The sequence below is a fragment of the Corythoichthys intestinalis genome, chromosome 14, assembly GCF_030265065.1.
Source record: "Corythoichthys intestinalis isolate RoL2023-P3 chromosome 14, ASM3026506v1, whole genome shotgun sequence".
NCBI classification, from domain to species: domain Eukaryota; kingdom Metazoa; phylum Chordata; class Actinopteri; order Syngnathiformes; family Syngnathidae; genus Corythoichthys; species Corythoichthys intestinalis.
In genome coordinates, this window is record NC_080408.1 from 29,725,588 (window position 1) to 29,747,589 (window position 22,002).

Genomic DNA, 22,002 nt, shown 5'->3' on the forward strand with positions numbered 1-22,002 from the left:
ATGAGCAAGACAAATTCCAGCACCTTGATATATCAAGTCATTTCAGCGATATCATATGAGGGGAAATAAGCACAACAGTAGAATGTAAACCTTTGCCAAGGCCCAACAGTATTACTGTACTTTGGATTTGAACAGCAATTCAAAGCAATAGTTGATTATTAGACAGGCGTTGGCTTGAACACAGGTTGGGTATAAAACAAAACTTGTATTACAAAATTAATATTATGGGAGAGCATTGTGCAATAAAGTTCCTCTGATTGGCTGGCTAAAGTCAGTTATGCCGCTTAATAAGAAAGGTGTGCGAGGAGTTAGTTTCAGCTTAAGTGACCACGTATGCTTATTTGTCCTTTTGAAAAGATAAACTGTCAAAAAATAATTGTAAAAGGTCACACACATATAGGTGTCCACATTCATATCCCAATTCTTCACTGACAATGTAATGTTCTGTTGGTCGGTAGGACTTCCTCTCGGTGGGTGAGTCCAAGTCCGCTCGCTGTGACGACTTGGAGTCCCTGAAAGCCAGAAAATGCAATGTGGCCAAAATTGAGAACCCTCGAGGCAATATTGTGATCAACAAGAACAAACCCGTCACCAACCGCAAGAAGGATGACACAGACAAACCCAAACCCGAGCAAATCACGCAAATCCAGCCTCAAAAGCTCACTCTAACCCTGCGATCTGGTACATTCGCTTTTAGAATCTTATATTGAAAAGGAATTTTCCGTATGCTGACTTTGTGGTAAATGATTGCGCAGGTGAGCCGCAGACTTTTGATTTGAAGTTCAAGCGAGCTGAGGACTATCCCATCGACCTCTACTACTTGATGGACCTTTCCTTCTCCATGAAAGACGATCTGGACAATGTTAAGAACCTGGGCACAGACCTCATGAGAGAAATGCAGACCATCACATCAGACTTCAGGATTGGTGAGGATGTCTCATTTCCATGCAACTAAGAAATTTTGGAAGAAGGTTAAGTGTTTTTGGACCATAGCTTATTTTGACAGCATTTCGTTTTGGGGCCGTGTATTAGGCACGAAAAAAGACCCTCAATGCGTAATAGAACTCCAAAACCTTCAAGCAGTTGCCTACAGTGCTGAATAGACAGTTTTATTGGAACGTTTTAGTTACAGGAACTAAAGGTACCAATAACTTTAAAGTTCTAGAAACTTTAATTTGGAAATGTTTAGAAAGTTCTGTTATCCAGCCAGTGCTCAAGAAGAAACAATTATAGTAGAAATTCACCTTTAGTTCCAGGAACTCTTAAGCACACAAAAAAATGAATTTAATTCTAAAAACTACAAATGCCAGCAAACACGTGCTGGAACTTTAAGAGCAAAAGAACAGCTTTAGTTCCAGCAATTAAATTTCCCAGTACCACAAAGCTCCTAGAATTTAGTCAGGAAATGCAATCAAGTAACTTTTTCTAGAGTTTCATTTGGCAAATGTGTCATGGTTCAATGAACGTTCACTTGAATATGTAGCCTTTATTCCAGAAGTTGTACTGTATGTACCAAGAAGTTAATTTTATTTTAAAGCAGAAAGAAGCTTTAGTTCCAGACACAGAAACAACCAAAGATTCATGAAAATTCACATGGAAGAGGTGCTTAAGTTCAATGAAGCATAAGTACATAAAAAAAGAAATTTAAAAAAGTTCATTACTAAGTTGTATCAGCTATACAATGTTATCATTTCAGTTCAGGTAACTTTATTAATCCCCAAGGGGCAATTCAGTTAGCAGTGCATGGGTGGCAACAAGGGCAGGACATTTACCGAATTAAAAACCCCTTCAGACCTAAGCATGCTACTAAAGGCCATGACACGTTCGCGTCTCTAAACCAATAGATACACTGAATTTAGATTCTATTGCCATTTCTGGGAGATGATTGGATGAAACTTTACCCATCGAAATCAAATCATGAGGTTTGAGGCAAACTCTTTGCTATTTTTGGCTCTTTGAAAATGGCTGACCAAACACAACTTCAAAAAGGATAACATAAAGTGCTCCTTTCTTATTAAAAACACATTAGCATTCAAAATAACAAATAAAAGTGTGAAATATCCCTGACCAAAAAATTGCATTTCGTTCTGGTGTTTAATTAGAGTAAAAATCAGTACAGATTTTCTTTTTCTTTTTTTTGCCCAGCAGGAAAAATGCGGGTCTGAAAGGGTTAACTCAACATTACATAGATTAGGTAACTTTAGGACACAACTTTTGTTTTGGTTCCAGCAAGTTGTGTCTCCTTCTCCAGGTTTCGGCTCATTCGTGGAGAAGACTGTGATGCCGTACATCAGCACCACTCCGGCGCGTTACAAGAACCCATGTACAGGCAGCCAGAACTGCACTAGCCCCTTCAGCTACAAGAATGTCCTGAAGCTGACCAACAAGGGTGATCAGTTCAACCGGTTGGTCAGCCAGCAGCAGATCTCAGGAAACCTGGATTCTCCAGAGGGTGGCTTCGACGCCATCATGCAGGTGGCCGTGTGCGAGGAGCAGATTGGCTGGAGGAACGTTACCCGTCTCCTCGTCTTCTCTACGGATGCGGGGTTCCATTTTGCTGGGGATGGAAAACTGGGTGGTATCGTGCTTCCCAACGATGGCAAATGTCACCTGGAGAACAACATGTACACCATGAGTCATTACTACGTAAGACATCACAAAATTGAATTCGCACACACACAAAAAAAAAAGGCAAGTTAAAATTTCTATTTTGGCATTTGGCAGATATGATTTCTCTGCATAGAGTAATATTGCTGTGATGACATGGGTCAGCCAATTAACTGTCAGCCATCTCCTATTAGCTGAACCCACAAGCCTGCCTTTTATAGCCAAAAACACCCACAGGTCACTGCTACTTCAGTGGAATATAAAGATGGCGACACCAACTGGATGAAAATAGTACTTGCACCTTCACATAATTGGTACATTATGTGAAATACAGTGATACCTCAGCTCACGAACATAATTGGTTCCCAGAAAGTGTAAGGCGAAAAGTTCGTCTTCCGAACATTTATTTCCCATAAGAAACCATTAAAATGAGAATAATTCGTTCCCAGGTCCCCATAAAACATAATTTTCTACTGAAAAAGCCTTAAAACTACACAAAAATATACCTTATTTTCTTTAATGTCTTCTTCGGCTTAACACTAGCCTGTGGTGGGGTCTTTTTTGGTCCCATAATAGCAAAAGTACACTCAATATGGTCCAAAATGTCTATCAAACACAAACCACGTCCGCACTCAACGAAAGGGAGGGGACGAACTGGGACGCCGTGAGCGTGCGTCAGCTTCTCGTGGCGCTGTTCGACCGCGTGGTTTGGTTCGTCCGCCGAAAACTAGTTCGTCAGCAGAGACTATATGCTCGCGAATTTAATGTTCTTGAGGCGAAAAGTTCGTGAGCTTAAGCGTTTGTGAGCTGAGGTATCACTTGTAATGGGAAAAATCTGTTTTTATTTGATTATGGTACTTGAAATGTACCCGATAACTCTGCACTATTAATGTGCACCAGTACACATCCGATCTATATGTCAGCAACAAGTGAAATACTTCACCACTGTTTGACTAAACAAACAATGGACGCGAACACGCAATGGTGGACTTAGGCACAAAAGATACCTTTTGCATCATGATACCGCGTGTGAACTATCTAGTTAAAAAAGAAAAGTTGATTCCACCAAGAAAAAGTGACGGCCGAGACGTACGGAAGGGACCATATTTACAATACTTTTCTAAACACTGATGATGTGACGCAGTGCATATGCGTGTGATGTTATGGACCAGTTCCATTCTCACCATATGTTTTTGCAACATTAACAACTCCACAAAATCAGAATAGGGCATCATGCCTACGTTCACACCGCAGCTTCAGGTTGTACTAGTAGCGACCCCTAAAAGTTCTTAGGCCTTTCCCACCATCTTCAGGCTTGGTTCAAAATGTCCTTATTTTTACATTGTATTTTTCTGAATGTGTATTTGTGAACTTCGCCTAACCTGCACACTAATATTGTTTAATATTTCTTTGTTAGGACTATCCCTCCATTGCACATTTAGTGCAAAAACTGAGTGACCACAACATTCAGACTATCTTTGCTGTCACAGAGGAATTCCAACCCGTTTACAAGGTGCCAAATAAGAACTTTTATTGATGGGTGGGGTGGTGGGGTCACATTTACTAACACATTATTACCGGTAGTTGTGGTAATTTACGCAAACCTCACTGTGTTGCAGGAGCTGAAAAATCTCATTCCCAAATCGGCCGTGGGCACCCTGTCATCCAATTCCAGCAATGTCATCAAACTCATCATTGACGCCTACAACGTGTGTGCAAAGCTCAACAATACAACCCACAGCAGTATTCCTATTTCATTTATTTGTTATCCTTTTGTACAGTCTTTGTCATCCGAGGTAATCTTAGAAAATGGACGGCTTCCGGAAGGAGTTTCCATCACCTACAAGTCCATCTGTAAAAACGGGGTGGAGGGAACTGGCGAGAATGGCAGGAAGTGCTCCAACATCTCCATTGGAGATGAGGTACGTGTAATATCACGCCGTATTTTTACTAAATATGTATGCACAGTTTTTAACGTCCACCTGTTCCTTAGGTGACCTTCAAAATCTCCATCGAATCTCAGAAGTGCCCGTCACATGGCAAGGCGGAAAGCATCAAGATCAAACCATTGGGCTTCACCGAAGAGGTGGAGGTGGTTCTCAACTTCATCTGCGAATGTCAGTGCTCGGCCCAGGGGGAGCCCAACAGCAACAAATGCGACAATCGTCATGGCACCTTTGAGTGCGGGGCTTGCAAGTGAGTGGCAATTGGTTTTGGGGAGAAAATATGGAAATACTTTATAGTGACTATTAGGCTAGGTTCATACCGCCGGTGTTAATGCACAAATCTGATTTGTTTTCATATGTTTTTTTGGCGTGCCCGTTCAGACTGAATTTGTCCATTGAGACCGTTCAAGTATTACGCATACGCTCAATTCGCAGTCCGACACGCGCTGCGCAAGAAGACTCGCATGCACAGAAGCATCAAAACAAATGACTACATATGCTGGCTGTCAACCGTCATTCCAGGGCGATCATAATTTGATTTCCAAAAAGAGGACACAAATAACACACATAAACCCCATTTAGGCTTATATTCAAAGTTTATATGGATCGATAGCATGCATGTACTGTCGGTGCATGTTGCACACACATACAAGCAATTTGCCCCGACTCTCGGCCGTTCAAGCAATCTTGAAATATTGCTCATATAGAGAGAAAACAGATCATTCTCAGGCTTATCCTCAACCCATTTTTATTTTTTTCTGACTGTTGTCAAGCCCGACCCTTCCCCAAAAGCCATGTTCAAGGCAAGCTTGGCGCTAACGCACAGCTTCACCACTATCGTAGGGAGAAGTCTCGCTCTTTGATGGCGTAATTGCTGCATGAATTCTGATTTGGGATACTTGACTGTTCAGACCGCCGCGACATTCTGGAAAAATGTGGCCCAGATCGGATTTAACACTAGAAGTCCCAGAGAATTCTTGTACTCCTAATAGTTCCAAGCAATGGCCGATTTGGCCTCTACCCCGGAAAAACCCAGAGGTGGCCAAAATGGCCCAAGGGCTTTTGAATTGGCAAGTCATTTTCCGACAACAAGAGCCATTTATATATGGGAATATTAGGAGTATTTGTCTTGGGGAAAGGCCGTTTCGGCCTTTGCTGGGTTTTCTAGTGTTAAACCACATACGAAAGTGACCCAGATCGGATTTGAAATGGTCCAATTCTATGCGACTTGTCCCGTTCAGACCGTCAAGTTAATGCCTCACTCTAGTCGGAAAAACATGAAAAAATCGGAGTCGTGCGTTAAGACCTGCAGTATGAAGCTAGCCTTTGAGGAGTGCCATGGAAGATTCAAGAACGATTCACAAACATCCAAATTCCGAATATTGAAATATGTCAAGTAAGCGTAAGCCTGTTGCAATACGCAATAATTCCATTTATCGCACGGTAAATAAGAATGAAGGCGATAATTTTTCCGCTGTGATTTATCGCCTTGCATGCACCTGCGTGCGCGCGTGCAGCTGATGTGCTGTTAAAAGTTCGGCTTCCTTGTTACCAACTACGCAAAATGCATTTTTGTTCTGGGTCTGGCAAAAAATAGCGCCGGAGCCAATTTGTTCCCATTATATCCTATTGTTCAACGTATACCGGCCACGTCAGTGCTCCGGATTGACTGCGGACCGTCTCCAGCGTGCCGGAGATGGTCATTGTGATTTCTTAAAAAGTATTTTTGAATTTAAGAATAAACATTTATTGCGTTTAAATGGGTGTACGTGATCTATTAATATATACTGTATTCTCAGTGTTATTGTAAATTTTTTTTTTTTAATTGGGGGGGTGCAATAATATCGCATATCGCAATAATTTATGAAATATCGCACACTAAAATTTGTTATCACGACAGGCCTAGTAAAGCGGAAATAAACCACAGTCAGCGCGGTCTTACACACAATGAGGAACAGACTGAGAGTAAACATCATGCTTGTCATTACCCGGGTAATGACAATGCTCAACTCACGACTCTAGCTCAACTCATGCCCCTAGATTAAAAAACAATAATAACTGACTGCTGCTGACTGCCGCTACAAACTACGTCTACATAACGCTACGGTAGATAATAGATATCATATGTATATAGAACTAGATGCGAAATGACAGACTTGGCGGCGTTAGCAGCACATGTATAGAAAACTAGATGCGACATGACAGACTTGCCGGCGTTAGTAAACAGCCGCCATCTTAAAGCAGTAGACTTCCCTGGAAGGCTGTTGTAGCGAACCTTCCAAGCGAACTTAATTAACTTTTTATCTAAAATACTCCTAAATCCACAAAATCTTGACTTGAATCTATCTTTAAAAAAGTTTTAATGTTTTTATATGTCGAAAGTAGAAGGGAAATTATGGAATAACGGGAGCAATTTTAACAACTTTTTAACGGTTGATTCGTAACATTAAATTAATTGAATGTAGTTTACAGTTGCTGATACAGAATGGGGACTTGAGTATTTTATTTACTGTTTTAACTGGATACTGAAATAGTTGTTTATTTAAGCCTGAGAGGCTTTTTGTACAATTTTGGTAACTAATGTACAAAACATTAAAAGCAGCTAATAGCTTGGGAGGGGACGGTGTCAGCAATAATCGATTTATAATCGAATCGTAGCCTCTGAATTGTAATCCAATCATTAGGTTCCCATAGATTCCCACCTCTAGTGACTATGTTAACTCATTGGTTGCTATTGACAGCAATGGACATCCAATACATTTGAACTAGAAGGGTTGGCAGCGAATTAATATTCAGTGATAAATTCCTATAAGAATGATGAAAAGAGACTCATAATTGGATGTTTATCATAAGTGGCACTGAAAGAGTTAATAATTTATTTTACACTGCTTATTCCTTTAAATGCAAGTAATTAACCACAATACTGCTGGGGAACACTGATGTACTCCAACTTGTAATTCATGTACTGTAAGACTTCATGCGATCTTAAAGGGTATGTCATGCCCTGGGAAAATGTTAATATTCCATCATTTATCCATAAACGCATGCCTTTTGTATTCATATCATGCCACTTCGTGTAATTACACACAAGAAAATGAGAGAAATTTGGCTCGATTGTCAAGCTAAAACGACCGGCGCCCGAGATCTGGCAGATTGTGTGCGTCACGACAAGTGAAGAGAGTGCCACCGGCCACTAGGGGGGCAGCGCCTGTCTGCATCAATATAATTCCTTCTAGTGAGGGGAGAATTAGGGGTGTTTTGAGCTGTTTATGCTGATGCATTGTGTTCGTCCTGCACATATTCCAGGTTCCCTCATGAAGAAACACCCCTCGTTGTCAATAAAAGAGAATTCAGAATTGACAGTGAGGGGTGTTTCTTCAACAAGAAAAAGGCTCAGTGCTTTAATACTGAATGGCGGCGATGATGGCAGACAATTTCGTTTCTAGTTTCAGCGACGAATCCGACGCAGAAGGACGTAACGAATGTTCATCTAATGGTGATGAGGAGAGTTACGAAGCTTTAATCGGTGTTTTAGGTTACCAATTTGAGCCCAAACGAACGCCAATGCAGCGTAATGAAACGGTCATTGAGGGGAGCAATGACACTGATGAAACATCGGCAGCAGATCGTGTGGGAAACATCAATGATTTGTTTTGCATTTCTTTTTGTGAAGCTGATACACCGTGACTGCAAAATAAAGGAATGCATAGAATAATTATCATTTATTGCGCTATCATAGCTTTTCGCTCTGCCAACAGACACAAATATGAATGGAATCAGAGGATTTGTTCTATACATTTTACGAACGATAATTTATACATGTGTCCAGTCCTGTATCCAATGCGTGACATTTTTTTATTATAAAAGAGTACTCACTCTGGCCATTTCGAGCTTGCCTGCTCCCTTCCTTTGCTTAGCCTTAGCCTCCTTTGCCAGTCATCGTCCTCTTTCTTGATATCTCGGGACATTTAGGTGGCTGCGCGTGTATGGTTGGCACCGCATCTCCTTTGAGCAGCAATCTTTTAGCAAAACCCGATTTCACTTGTCCATAGTTCGAGAAGCTTTCAGGTGGAAAATGCGAACCATAGAAAACCGTGCCGGAGGCTGTGTCTAGAAAATTAGCCCTCTTTGCACGGACAAACTTTACCCATTGTCTGCGTAGTCCAGCTTTTTTTTTCGCGTTCAGGAACTCATGGATACTATATTCCGATAAATAACTATTTGTACACCACATAGCACAGCAGTTTTGAAACATTCTAGTGATGTTTTGGTCAAACAAACCCGAACGCTACTCTCTCGTCGATAAAAAACAATGGCACCTGGCTCCGCCTCGACTTTCATTCACTTGTCGTGACGTCCAAGCCCCATTCTGCTGTTTCCGGAACACTTTCGGAAATGTTCGTCATTTTCGATCTATTTTCGATAATTGCTCATTAATGTGATTGATTTTTTTGTTAACTTTATCAATATTTGTTATCATGGCACATAACGGTTCTATTGATGTCGCACACCCCCTTTGCCGCTACATACCCTTTAAGAATATTTTTCCCATCAGATGCAACGAGGGTCGCATTGGGCGTCAGTGCGAGTGCAGCACCGATGAGGTCCGTACGGAGGATTTGGATGCAAATTGTCGCAAGGACAACGGCACCGACATCTGCAGCAACAACGGCGATTGCGTCTGCGGAACCTGCGAGTGCAAAAAGAGGGAAATCCCCTCTGAGATCTACAGCGGAAAATACTGCGAGTGCGACAACTTCAATTGTGACCGCTCCAACAACAAGCTCTGTGGAGGTAAATATACTGCATTTGGCTATTCCGTATTTATTCTTGAATAGTTTCTGGCACTCATGTGGAATCTAAGCAGAAGTACCACTGTGTGTCTGTGTAAATTCATGTTGAGTAAATTTCATTTATGTGTTTGTTAGGCCACGGTCGTTGCGAGTGCCGCGTGTGTGTGTGCGACGACAACTACACAGGCAGCGCGTGCGACTGCTCGCTGGACACGTCCACCTGCCTGGCCAAGAATGGACAGATCTGCAATGGGCGAGGAACCTGTGAGTGTGGCGTCTGCAAGTGCACCAACCCCAAGTTCCAGGGACCTACGTGCGAGATCTGCCCCACCTGCCCCGGTGTTTGCGCGGAACACAAGTCAGTACAAAACAAGCTATCTTCAAATTTAGGTTCAAAGTGAAAAAAATACACACTGTTGTGTAGATTTGGGTGTGTGATGCGAGAAGGTTTGATTTTAAAGGGGAACGATTCAAATCCGCTCAGATTAGTGGGATTCTGATTTCGTTCTATTCGAGAATACGATTCATTTCAATGTTGCACAGCGCATTTCAAGAGGGATGTAATGATTTGTTGAAACTTGGCAATTATGAATGTATTTGCCAGTACTGTAAATTTATTATTTCAAGATATTTAACAAAGAATACAGAAGACTTGTATTTCTTTTTGTCATGTTTGACCATTTCCGGTCATTAAAAAGAAAACTTAACCCCATGAAGACCTGTACATGGACATCACATTTCATCCAAATGTGACTTCCACACATGTCGATCCCAAGTCTCAATTATAAATATCTTTTATAGATTATTATAGATTTTAGAGATTATTATATTTCTATATATTTTTAATATACTGTGAATAAATACAATTATAAATTAATAAAATGGTAGTAAAAACAAAATTAAATGAAATACCCTATGGTTATGGCCCCCAATAACACTAAATGTTTTTTTTCTTTATATATTCATAATAATTAACTCATTGCCCACCACTGACAACGATAGACGTCCAATTCTTTTAAACTTGGAGGACTGGCTGTGAATGCTCATGTTTAAGCGCCATTGACGGCACTAGATGTCTAATCCATTTTGACTTCGTGGGTTGGCAGCAAGCCTCTTAGTCAAGATGGATAGGTCGTCAATCCTTGTTAGTCCTAGCTATTGAGTTAAATGAGTGCCCTATAAAATTGTAACATGTTGAGCTTTCCAATGCCCTAAATATTCAATTTGGTTAAATTCAAAGTAACAACATTATTGCAGAGAGAGACTTTATTATTTATTATTCCTTTTTTGTGACAGAATTCAAGTGTTGCTTGATTCTGTTGCATTTAATTCCAACTTCAGTCATGTGAATTAGATTTCGTCTTGCAATACTGATGGTTTGTCGTGTATAATTAAAACTATTTTCTGAAAATGTGCTGTATTTACCCTAGTATAATGTCTGCTATCTCCAAAGGGTTCACTAGGTGTATTTTTTTTGGGTTTAGGGAAGTATAATGTCTGCTATCCCCAAAGGGTTCACCAGGTGTATTTTTTTCTGGGTTTAGGGAGTGTGTCCAGTGCCGAGCGTTCCAGGCGGGTGAGAAGAAGGACACGTGCGAGCGCGACTGCAGTGACTTTGTGCTGATCAAAGTAAAGGACCGCGAGAAACTTCCTCAGCCCACCGACCAGAGCTTCCCTCTGACGCATTGCAAGGAGAGGGACGCAAACGACTGCTGGTTCTACTACACCTTTGCCATCCGCAACGACACCAAGGAAGTCTACGTCGTCGAGACACTGGGTACTAAATGAGCCGTGCCCCAAACATAAAGTGTTGTTTGCCAAATCGTCACTATAGTATGAAATGCATCTATGTTAATGTTAATGTTCAGCATTACTACATTTGAACATATTTGATTAGTGTTGAATATCGTTTTGTCAAGATCATCACAGTTGATGTAAATGACTTACTCATGCATGGAAAATTTTTGCTAAATTGCTCATTTCATGACATTTGGTAAAACTGTCAATTTGTTCTAAACTTTTTTTCCTCATTATGACTTTAGTCATAGACAATTGTAACAAAAATTATTTATATATATATTTTTTAAAAGATCATGAATTACTCATTCAATATTTTGAGATCTGTTAAAAGAAATTCTGATGAGCAAGTTTTAGTCGAGTGAAGTTACAACTATTTAAATGCGTGCCTTCCTTGTACAGAAACCAGCATATGATGGATTTCTTAACAGGGTATGAAAAATGTTTTCCTCGTATTACTGCAAGTGTAAGAAATGGTATGATGGAATTTTTGTTAACTGCTGCCATCACTGGCATTCCTCTGTAGCGACATCATAGAAGAAATGAGCAAAGAAAGGAACTTGTTGATATTTCTTTCCATGTTTGCAGAGCTGCCTTTAGTTTTACTTTTTTTCTTGATATTTTTCGTTCCAGAATGTCCGGCGGGTCCTGACATCATTCCGATAGTGGCGGGAGTGGTCGCTGGTATTGTCTTGATCGGACTGGCCCTGCTGCTAATCCTCAAACTGCTCATGATTATCCACGACCGCCGCGAGTTCGCCAAGTTCGAGAAAGAGAAGATGAACGCCAAGTGGGACACGGTTAGTCACGCGCACGCATTCTCCAACGCAACTGGGACAATTGGTATCTTTTAATATGAAATAACAAGAATATTTTACGTTCACAAAATGGCACTTTTTACAGTTACCGGTGATATTTGTACTGTATTTCAATGACATTGCTATGATGGCATGAATGTGTGTGGCATGGGCCAGTCTGCAGTCTTTGCCTATAAAAAACGTTTAGTGCATTATAAACATGAATGTGCAACAAAAAAGGTCCAAGACAGTTGAACAATTAGAGGGCTGTGTTAGACTAGAATGGGACAGCATGCTTATTTCTAAATTTGAGAAACTTGTCTTCTCGATTGCCATATCTTTACGGACTGTTGTAAAAAGAAGAGGGGATGCCTCACAATGGTAAAAATGGCCTTATCCCAACTTGTTGACACCATGGAATTTAAAATCAATATACTTTTCCATTAAAATTAAACAATTTACAAGCTTAAACTTTTGACCTGTCATCTAAGTTCCATTTTGTATTAAATGATGAAATTTGGATCATCCACATCATTGCATTCAGTTTTAATCAGATTTAATCTCAAATGTTTGGAATCTGGGTTGTTTTTATTACCTATTGTTGTTGTTTTTTGTAATACAATCAAAAGTCAATGATGATATGGCAATCGTGGATGATATTAGTTTTTATACCAAGATTTATACCTTTTATTCCATTGGAAACATTTTACATTAACATCCATGAAACCTTTTTTAAATAATTAAATGATGACTTTGTATGACTGTATACATTGCCGTTTTTGTCCATTTTACTTAATTGTTACCAAATATTTAAATATCCCCCTCTCTCTCTCTACACTCCATAGGGTGAGAATCCCATCTACAAAAGTGCCGTTACCACAGTGGTGAATCCAAAGTATGAAGGTAAATAATGGAACGTCTTCGTCTCTCCCAAGGAAACACTGTACGGAAAATAAAAATGGGGCTTTTTTTGTGGGAGCCTGTGGGGTTTATCATGTTGTCATTCTTATATATGTGCCACTATTGCTCACTTTTTACTATGCATCAATGTGTACAGTCTTGTTTGTTAAAAATTTCATTGTTTTGATCAAAATGTGTGGTACTGATCCTGATTTAGATTTTTTTTTTTTTACTTGGTACCTGGTAGCCTAACTGTGCCTTTATTGAATAAGGCCAAGACATGTGTTTTACAGAATGATAGAGAAAAAAAAAGACATGAAAAAGATTTAGAAAACTTATGCAAAGTGGCATGTATTGTGTACAGTATGTTGTTACTTCTGGAGGTAATGAATTTTGTCCAGTGTGTTTGGGTTCTGTGTAAAAAGTCATATGCATTGAACAGGGTTGGTGCTACATTAGATTGATTGATGGAAACAATCATTTTGAACGTAAAACGCACCAGTCAGTGTACAGTACTTGTTATTAGTTTTCTTTCTAAAGCCAACTCAGGTGTGGAACATTGCCAAATATACACATAACAAGCTTTTTTATTTTTAATATATAATTTTGCGAGTGTAACCTGCATATTTCTTTAGTCACTTCAAATGTGTCCAAGCGAAATTAAGAAAAATTGTCATCTTGTGAAAAAGGTATACTTTCATTCCGTTGTAACATGTAATATCTACTTGCATTTTTTTATTTTTTATTTTTCTCCATTTTTGATGCTCACTGTGTTTGACTATCACACAGTAAAGCATTTCTTTGATATTCTGTAAAAATAATAAATACAAATTGTTGAGATAATTTTTGTGGATGAATGACCATCAGTAAATCAGGGCACATCAAATTCAGGGTACTGAGATAAAAATGCTTTGCAAGGGTGATTTTAAGGGGATGTACTATTGACGAGAGTGTGTTATACTTGGAAATGAGGGTGAAGCAGGAAGTGGATTGTGAAGATAAAGGCATGGAAATGTTTGTTTTTGAAAAACATCTGTTGAGATACGATTTCACGTGATTACACTTTTTAAGTGCCTTTATTTGGATTATCATTTTTTTAACAACACAAAACGGCATCCATAATTGAATTTGTGTTTTTCAGATATTATTTATTGAATAATAAAATTCAAATGTATCTTTTTGATTTTTTTTGTCCTTTGGTGTTTTATTCATAACTGGGACTATCCAAATTAAAATGTTGGATGATTTTAAAAAATTATATTTGAAATGTTATGACAGGAACAGATCATTTTTAGGCCCCAAAATAGTGACATAGTTGTCGATTGTAGTTGTTGGATTAAAAAAATGCTACTGTTCTAACAGTATGTAATAAAAAAAAAAGTGCTTGTTTTACATTTCCTTTATATTAAAATATTCTGTGTTGTGTTTTAATGCTAAAGGGGGGTTTTATTTTCAAAATTATTGGTGGGAAAATTTTTGGGGAACTCCACTTATGGTTGTTTTTCATGTCTTATAATATTGTAATTTTATACTGAAACATTTGGCTAAAAGCTTAACTGAATTATATTTAGGTCAACTGGTTATGGTGAAGTTTTCTATGTATGGGACCACGGGTGATTTAAACGTAATATACAAATATCTGGGAAATGTAAGGATCAAAGCTGACATTGTTTAATAGCATAAAATCAACCACTAAAAAGTAAAAGTTTACTACTTTAAAAAATAAACCCGTTTCTCGAGATCTTCCTGACCAATCATGTTCTGTTCTCTGCCCTGTGACGCGTGACGTCACCGCCCCCTCTAACTCGCTCCTTGCTGATTGGTGGCCACTGTGGTCCAATCAGAAGGCGTCTCACAGCAAAGTTGTTAACCCCCAACAGTAGCACTTTTTGGTGGCCACCTCTAGTTTCAACCTGCTTCAACAGCGTCAAGGAAATGGACACTTTCACGCGATTAATATACTTTTTGTCGATGCCAGTGGACGCCACCAAGGTCTTTCCCCCTGAGCATGACAGTGGCGAGGAGAATGAAGGAGAAGCTTGGCTGTCGCCTTCATGTGATTTTGGGTTAGTAGTAGCTACGTCGATTTTCTTATCCCTTTTTTTTTTTTTTTTTTTTTTTTTTTTTTTTAAACTCGATATTCGCCACCGTTCGGATTAGTAAAAGTCACTGTTTCTAAAAGTCATGTCCTGTAGGTATTTTCCCGTTAATTTGATCAGGGAAAAGACGCACACTTGTCTCGAAAGTGTTATTTTTGCTGATGATTTCATTACAACGCAATCGAATTCCGAGCTGCTCAAGCATAGGATGGCAAGCCAAATGGGGGAAAAAGTTGTCAAATTTCGCTCGGTAGATGGCCATAAAATGTTGAAATCAATGTTTCGACGACATGTAGTTGACTTTTTTTCCCTTCACATGACTGACAAAAACAGAAGGTCGCAAACGTCATGTAGTGTGATTTGGTTACTCGACGGTCGATTGTTAAAAAATATAACTTCTCCTAGGCTCCTCACGGTTGTTGTTGAGTTTTTTTTTTTTTAGCTCGTTGCAGTCACATTTTCACGACTCCAAGTGTATTTTTTTAACTCATGTCCTCCGTTTCATAGCTGAAAACATTGTTGGCTGGCAGTTTTTTTAAAGGGGCGTATGGCTCAAAATCGCCTAGCAGGCGAGTAGAGGTGGCTTTGTGAACTACACGGCCCTGAACTCCTTATTTTCAAAGGAAATACTAATCCTAATGGCTGTACTGTATTCACAATTTTAGATTTTCCGTTCGTCTTGACCCATTGACATCCATTGACGTTGATAGGCGTCTAATCCATTTGAATTGTGAAATGCTGGTAGTCTAGTTTAAATAGATTGGATCTGAAATATGATCAATCACTGTCAGCCCTTCCAGTTCAAATGGATTGGAAACCACCAGTTAAATAGTAAAGTACTGTCACCAAATGTATGGCAATAATGCTAGCCTTCTTTTGTGTCTGCATTTAATTCCATTGGCTCCAAATACCTTGATTTAGGTTTGGGTGTGCCCCTTACCCTGCCCATATATTGCTGAACCACTGGCAAGCCTATTTTTCAATTTTACAACAATCTGGATCTCATTTTTGCTTTTACTGCAATGTCAGGATATTTTTCACACAGATGCACATACTCAATAATACAATTCAACGGCAGTTGACCATGGGTCTGCATGAGACCACGACTTGGGCCGGAACCTGACCACAGTACGCCATTTAAAGATAATTGCAATATTACTTACAATGCGGAAAACATTTTTGGGGAGCATCAGTTACTCATGGAAACATCTATAATAGTGTTCTCTTAGGTGCCTGCCAATTCGATTTATTGGATTATACCAAAGGAGAAGTGGAATTCCCTTGGCGAGATCCTGGATAAAACTGGACTGCTCTATGACTGGTACGTTTAATTTTACTTGTTGATTAACTTTCTACATACTGTATGCCTGTATAGGACCTTTCAGTGTTTTTGTGCTTGAGTCCACTAGATGGCGAAATAGTGAAGAATTCACAGTGTATGAATAGTGAGCATGTCTGCCTCAGTTTGGAAATCAAGGGTACAAACCCGGGCTGGCCTTCTTGTGTTGGTTTTGCTTGTTCTCTGGGATTCTCCTACATCCTCAAAACATGCACCGTAGGTTAATTGATCACTCTTAATTGTCTGTAGGTGAATGTGAAAGGCTGCATGTGTTTTTGTCCCCCGTGTTTGGCTGGCAACCATTTCAGGGTGTAACCCACTTCCTTCCCATAGTATGCTGGGATATGCTCCAGTACCCTTGCGACCTTTTGTCAGGAGAAGTAGTGCAAAATATGGATGGATGGAAAATGTTCAAAAATGGCAGTATAGTACGGATGTAGGGAGGTTTGGCTGCAGAGTATAATCAGTGATTTGCAACTGGTGGGTGACATGAGTCACATAAAACAAGTACAGGGGTCCTTAGTTAACAATTGTACAATAGTTGAGAATTAATGGCTAGTTTGGGTGTTATTTTATTGTGGTATAATTTTTCTAAATTTTTGAAATTGTAATTTTATTTTTGTATTTTATCAGTGTTTTAGTTTTACATTTAGGTCAAAATGAAACGATGCATATTACCATACGTTTCTGCATGAATTTGAGTAACTTGATTTGTGAAAACGTTGTTTTGAAGAAAAAAAAATATTGTATCTCTTTGTCCTACTTTTCTGATTTCTTTTAATGTCATTGTGAAATGGATTCGTCTATTTGCACTTGTAATTAGTTACACCAGTGGTTCTTAACCTGGGTTCGATCCAACCCTTGGGTTTCGGTGAGTAAGTCTAAGGGGTTCGGCGAAGGTAAACAAATGCAAGCCCTATTTTCGTATGCTGATATAGGCAAAGTGGCTTTTTAGACCAGGTTTTGGACTGGTTTGCTCCCAATTTACATGCTTAATCTCCAGTATTTCGTTTAACCGCTAATCTTCAATCTGATGGGAGAAGGAACTGGTTTGCTCAGTGGAAGGTTAACTTACCCTTGGTATCCGGGAATACCACATATATCCGGGCAGCATGATCTCAAATTTTGACCTGTTTATAAAAAATGCTGTCAAAATTAAAAGAATTTTGATCGGGAATTTGCTATATTATTAGCTTGCTATCTTAGATATATTGAACAATTGCTTTATTATCTAATTGCGAAGGGTTCGGTGAATCCACATGTGAAATTGTGTGGTTCGGTACCTTTAGCAAGGTTAAGAAACCACTAAGTTACACCAATGCGATTGGTGTCATGACTGTTGATTGTGTATTTTTCTTAACTCATTCACTGCCATTGACAGCAATTAATATCAAATACATTTGAACTGGGATGGTTGGCATTGAATTATCAGGTTTGTGAGGGTATGGCAGCAATCGGTCGTTCCCCTCCCAGTCCAAATGGATTGGACGTCTATCGCCGTCAATGGTAGCCAATTCATTTATGAAAACTTATTAAGGTCGTCACAACAGTTGGAAGGCTGTTGACCTGTTTTCCTAGTTTCAGCTCCAGTGTAGTCGGTGTCAAAACAGTTCATTTTTTTAAGCAACTCTGGTTCATTTGTCATTGTTAATTAGGAGTGCGAAACGTCTTGTTACCTCACGGTACGATTTGCGATACAAAGCTCACGATAACGATGATATGGCAATACAACGATTATCGAAACATTGGTCTATTCAACAAACAACTAATAAACAGAAAAACAACCTTCTGCTCTGAATTGGAATGAGTTTATCACTAGTAGACGTCCAATCCATTTGAACTGGGAGGGATGGCAGCGAATGAACTAATCATTTGCTGCCATCCCTCCCACTTCAAACGGATTGAACGTCTATCGCCGTCAGTGGCAGCCAATGCCAGGCAATGAGGTAAATTTGGGCCATTTGAGGTCATTTACCTGTTGATTTTTAGTTACTTCCTGTTGATTTTGGGGTATTTTATGGGTCACTTCCTATTTATTTTAAGTTAGAGAACAGGAAGTGACCTGGGAATCACCCAAATGAATAGGCAAGGACTGAAATTCAACTGTAAATGACCTGTAAATGAACATCAAGTGACCTGTAAATGCCCCCAAAATCGGACAGAATGACTGCGAATGCTCTGGTGTTAAATGAACGAACGTTCCCAGTCTAAATGGATTGGAGTCGAGCACCGAGTTAACTGAGACACTATTATGGTGGAAGATTTTTTAGTAAACATTGACCCCTTTTTAAAACGGTATGGCGGAAAACACTCAGGTGACTTGCAGTTCTGCTCTGAGACCCCCAGTTTGGCAAAAATTGGCAGATATGCATGTGTGATACATCATTGGAAAGCTTAAAATCTCAATTTTCTGGGAGAGGAAATTTTTTGAACAGGAGGGCATTTAAAAATATATATATATATACAGCGAAACCCTAACTGGAGGTGAGAGCATGAGAAAGCATAATTAAATACGCCATGATTTTGACAAGATATTATCACGTACCTACCTTGTTTCTATAAAAAAAAAAAAAAACTCCATATAGCATGTATCACCGAGTGTCAAGACACAGATTTGAATGGCCACAGCTGGATTTTTGGGGATTTTATAGGTGAAACATAGTAATATAACAAGGGTTGTGATGCAGAAAGCGCAGACATCAAGGAGCGGTGGAGATGGTTTTTCCCCCCATATATTTACCCTTTTAAATGTTATTTTTTATTTTCAAATTGTTCTATGTTTGGATCGATTACCGTATTATCTTATTCTAACCAATCGGGGAAAATGCGACAGTAACAAAAAAAAAAATACAAGTAAGCGATAGTTATGAGGTAGATATCTGTGACTTATTTACAGACACCTTTTTTTTTTTCATTGTGACGTAATTTGTTTAAAAGTTCAAAATATGCCAGTGAATAGTTTAGTCTTTTTTTTTTTTTTTTAAACAAAATATTAGACATCAGTTAACGATTCTGAGCTAAAAATGACAGACATTTTGATTAATAAATACTTTTATAGCTGGGTTGAAACAAAAGTGCTTGTGTGACGTCTGTACAATGGGTTTCCAGGGTAAAATGGACAAATCAAAAATAGCTCTGGTGCTTCATGCGCAATGACTCTGCTATAGCAGCATATATACATATTGTTCTATCAAACACAACAGTTCTTTTGGCTTAAAATACAGCAGTTTATTTTAAAGAGGGGTACAAGAGCAGAAACTGCTTTTTTTTTTTTTTTTTTTTTTTTTCAGTTTTTCTGTGTTTTCCGTCGTATCTCGATTATTGGCAGGAGCATATCGATAACCTTTTGGGATACAAAGTATCACGATATATCACCATTTCGATATTTTGTCACACCCCTACTGTCAACACCAGCCAATGAGTTGAGGCACAAATACTCACTTATTCCACACATACATCAGAAATAGGCTATATTTTACACTTTCATGCCCTTCCACGAACTTACTTCCCGTGAACGCAACGCGCACGCGCTCGGAGCCGCGTGGGAATGGTCGCCGGGCTAGCTGGGCGGGTTTGGTGGGGGTGTGGAGGGAGGAGGAGAACGAAGAGGGGGTGGGGGGTAGGGAAGCAAGCAGGGTAGTGAGGGGTTGGAGGGTAGGAGGGTTGGACTGAGCCGAGCAAAACACGCCAAAACACTTTTAAATGTCCGCCATGTTGCCCATGGCGCACTGAGCCGCCAAAGCGGAGGGGAAGCGGAGCGCCGGGAAAAAGCAGGCCAAGACACAGCGACCGACATCCGGGCCTCCATCCCCCCACCCCCACCACTCCACTCCGCGGCTCCGGGCTGGCGACGCCCTAACCTAGCGCTTGACAAGCTTACAAAAAAAAAAAAAAAAAAAAAAAAAACGTCAGAGTTAGCCGCCCCAGAATCATCCATGAAAGCTTCACTCGTCACCGCGGTGAACCTTAGGAGCTCGGATAGACATTATCTGTGAGAGGGTGAACCTAAAAAGGAAGAAAAATGAGTAAATTGTCGTTTCGGGCGCGGGCGCTGGACGCCACCAAGCCGCTGCCCGTCTTCCGTTGTGAGGATTTACCCGACTTGCACGAGTATGCGTCTATTAACCGGGCCGTGCCGCAGATGCCGACTGGCATGGAGAAGGAGGAGGAATCGGTATGCTTTCTTTTATTCCATCATTCCATTTTGAAAATGTGAATTTAGCTTGTTTTGTCACATCACAGTCGCTTTCTTTTATGTTCTGCGCAAGCCGTCACAAAATGGCCGCCTGTTTTTTTCACCGACAGAAACACGACGAATTCTGGCCCTAAAAGGCGTTCATTCGGCGTTTGATTTAGATTTTTGGCATGTTGGGAATGAGCCGTAACTATTTTGGAAACATTTGTCCGCTTTCCGGTGGAGATTTGAGCGTGTAACCGTTTTCCGAGTACAAAGGGATCATGTGACTTCGGCACGGCGGACATTTTGTGTCTGGGCCTTGTGTTGGCGTAGTAGCGACGGGGGGGCGGCAGAGGGCGCCCGAGGGGAATGTCAACACTGCACAGATGGATGGCAGCTAGCTACTGCATTTTTTTTTTAGCACGCAACATGCTCACACCGGCTGTGTAATTTTTGTTTGTTGTCATTTTGAGTTCAATTTACAGGTTTGGGAGCTCCAGTGCAAGAGCGATCATGAAGTTTCAGAATACATGTTGGATATATTTACACTTGCAAGACAAGTTACTGTCACCAAGTTTAGCTCTTTCAATTGTTATTGAGAATGATGGACTCCAATCATGGCTCTTCTCATCCTTCTGCTATGAATTTTAATTTCAAATGTCAATGGAAAACAATTAGTTAATAATGTACTCATACGTTGTTGTTTGCACCTTTTAAGTTTGCATTGGGAGAGAAGTTATGATTTAACACTAATATGTATTTTGGTAAAGAGAATTGAGCTGCAGGTCACTATTTAGGCATTGTCTGCTGTGTCAAACTTAAGTTTTTGTCAACTTTTTAGCAGCATGACCACTGTCCTAATTTTGGTCACTTTGTTTTGTACTATACACCTGCGGTCATAAGTTCTGAAACTTTTCACCATTTGGTTGAAGAGTTTAAAAATCTTTGACCAAAAGACCACTGTACGCCACAGTAGTCTTTTATTTGGATCAAATTATATCAGTGTGACGAGCATGGTGGTGCTAGGTTACAATTATTGTTCTTTAGGTTACATATAGTCTTATGAGACTAACAAAAACAAACAAAATATTATGAGAAGTTAATTAAGCAGTCATGTGCGTTTTGAATAGTTTATAGCAATATGCAAGGATGTTGCCCATGTTTTACAGTAATGCACGTCTCTCGACTAACACTTTTTTTTACGAGGAGCACAGTGGCCCTTAACTGAAAATGCTAGGGGCGTAAGCAGAAGATTCAGGGGTGCACACTGTAAATCTAGATGCAAAGATTTCCTCTAATTTTCACTGTTTAACCGATATACTTTAATAATAAATGTATAAAACTACAAACCTATGAATTTTTTTTTTTGGCAATGAAATATGACGTGGAATTTACCACGTTTTATCACATTTGAACTTTTACCTTTTGAAAGTGTATTCTGGTCTCGTATGTTTCATAAGGAGTTTCTGTGACATATTCTAGTCACATATGACAAGTTAAATTGATTACCATTTATCTTGTATTTTGTTCAATTTCCGTGGCGTATT

General features: G+C 39.6%; 2 protein-coding genes across 9 annotated transcripts in view; both read left to right on the forward strand.

Moving 5' to 3' along the window:
* The window catches only part of LOC130929712 (integrin beta-1-like), a 29,476-nt gene extending 15,453 nt beyond the window's left edge, over positions 1-14,023 (forward strand). For both annotated transcript variants that reach the window (XM_057857122.1, XM_057857121.1), the window contains 12 exons: positions 459-681; positions 756-926; positions 2,252-2,646; positions 4,025-4,120; positions 4,227-4,316; positions 4,389-4,529; positions 4,601-4,803; positions 9,109-9,347; positions 9,482-9,704; positions 10,891-11,123; positions 11,777-11,943; positions 12,786-14,023. In XM_057857122.1, coding sequence (XP_057713105.1) covers positions 459-681; positions 756-926; positions 2,252-2,646; positions 4,025-4,120; positions 4,227-4,316; positions 4,389-4,529; positions 4,601-4,803; positions 9,109-9,347; positions 9,482-9,704; positions 10,891-11,123; positions 11,777-11,943; positions 12,786-12,851 — 2,247 coding nt within the window. In that variant the 3' untranslated portion in view covers positions 12,852-14,023. The remainder of the gene's footprint in view (positions 1-458; positions 682-755; positions 927-2,251; positions 2,647-4,024; positions 4,121-4,226; positions 4,317-4,388; positions 4,530-4,600; positions 4,804-9,108; positions 9,348-9,481; positions 9,705-10,890; positions 11,124-11,776; positions 11,944-12,785) is intronic.
* Positions 14,024-14,719: 696 nt separating this feature from the next.
* The window catches only part of epc1b (enhancer of polycomb homolog 1 (Drosophila) b), a 63,519-nt gene continuing 56,236 nt past the window's right edge, over positions 14,720-22,002 (forward strand). Inside the window, exons 1-3 of one of the 7 annotated variants that reach the window (XM_057856748.1) lie at positions 14,720-14,906; positions 15,985-16,067; positions 16,158-16,260. Coding sequence is in view for 1 of the 7 variants with exons in the window: in XM_057856744.1 (XP_057712727.1) it covers positions 20,300-20,452 (153 nt within the window). In the remaining 6 variants the exon portion in view is untranslated. Of the gene's footprint in view, positions 14,907-14,975; positions 16,261-19,880; positions 20,453-22,002 lie in introns of those variants that run through there. The other 6 variants (XM_057856749.1, XM_057856750.1, XM_057856747.1 and 3 more) reach the window with 6 other exon arrangements.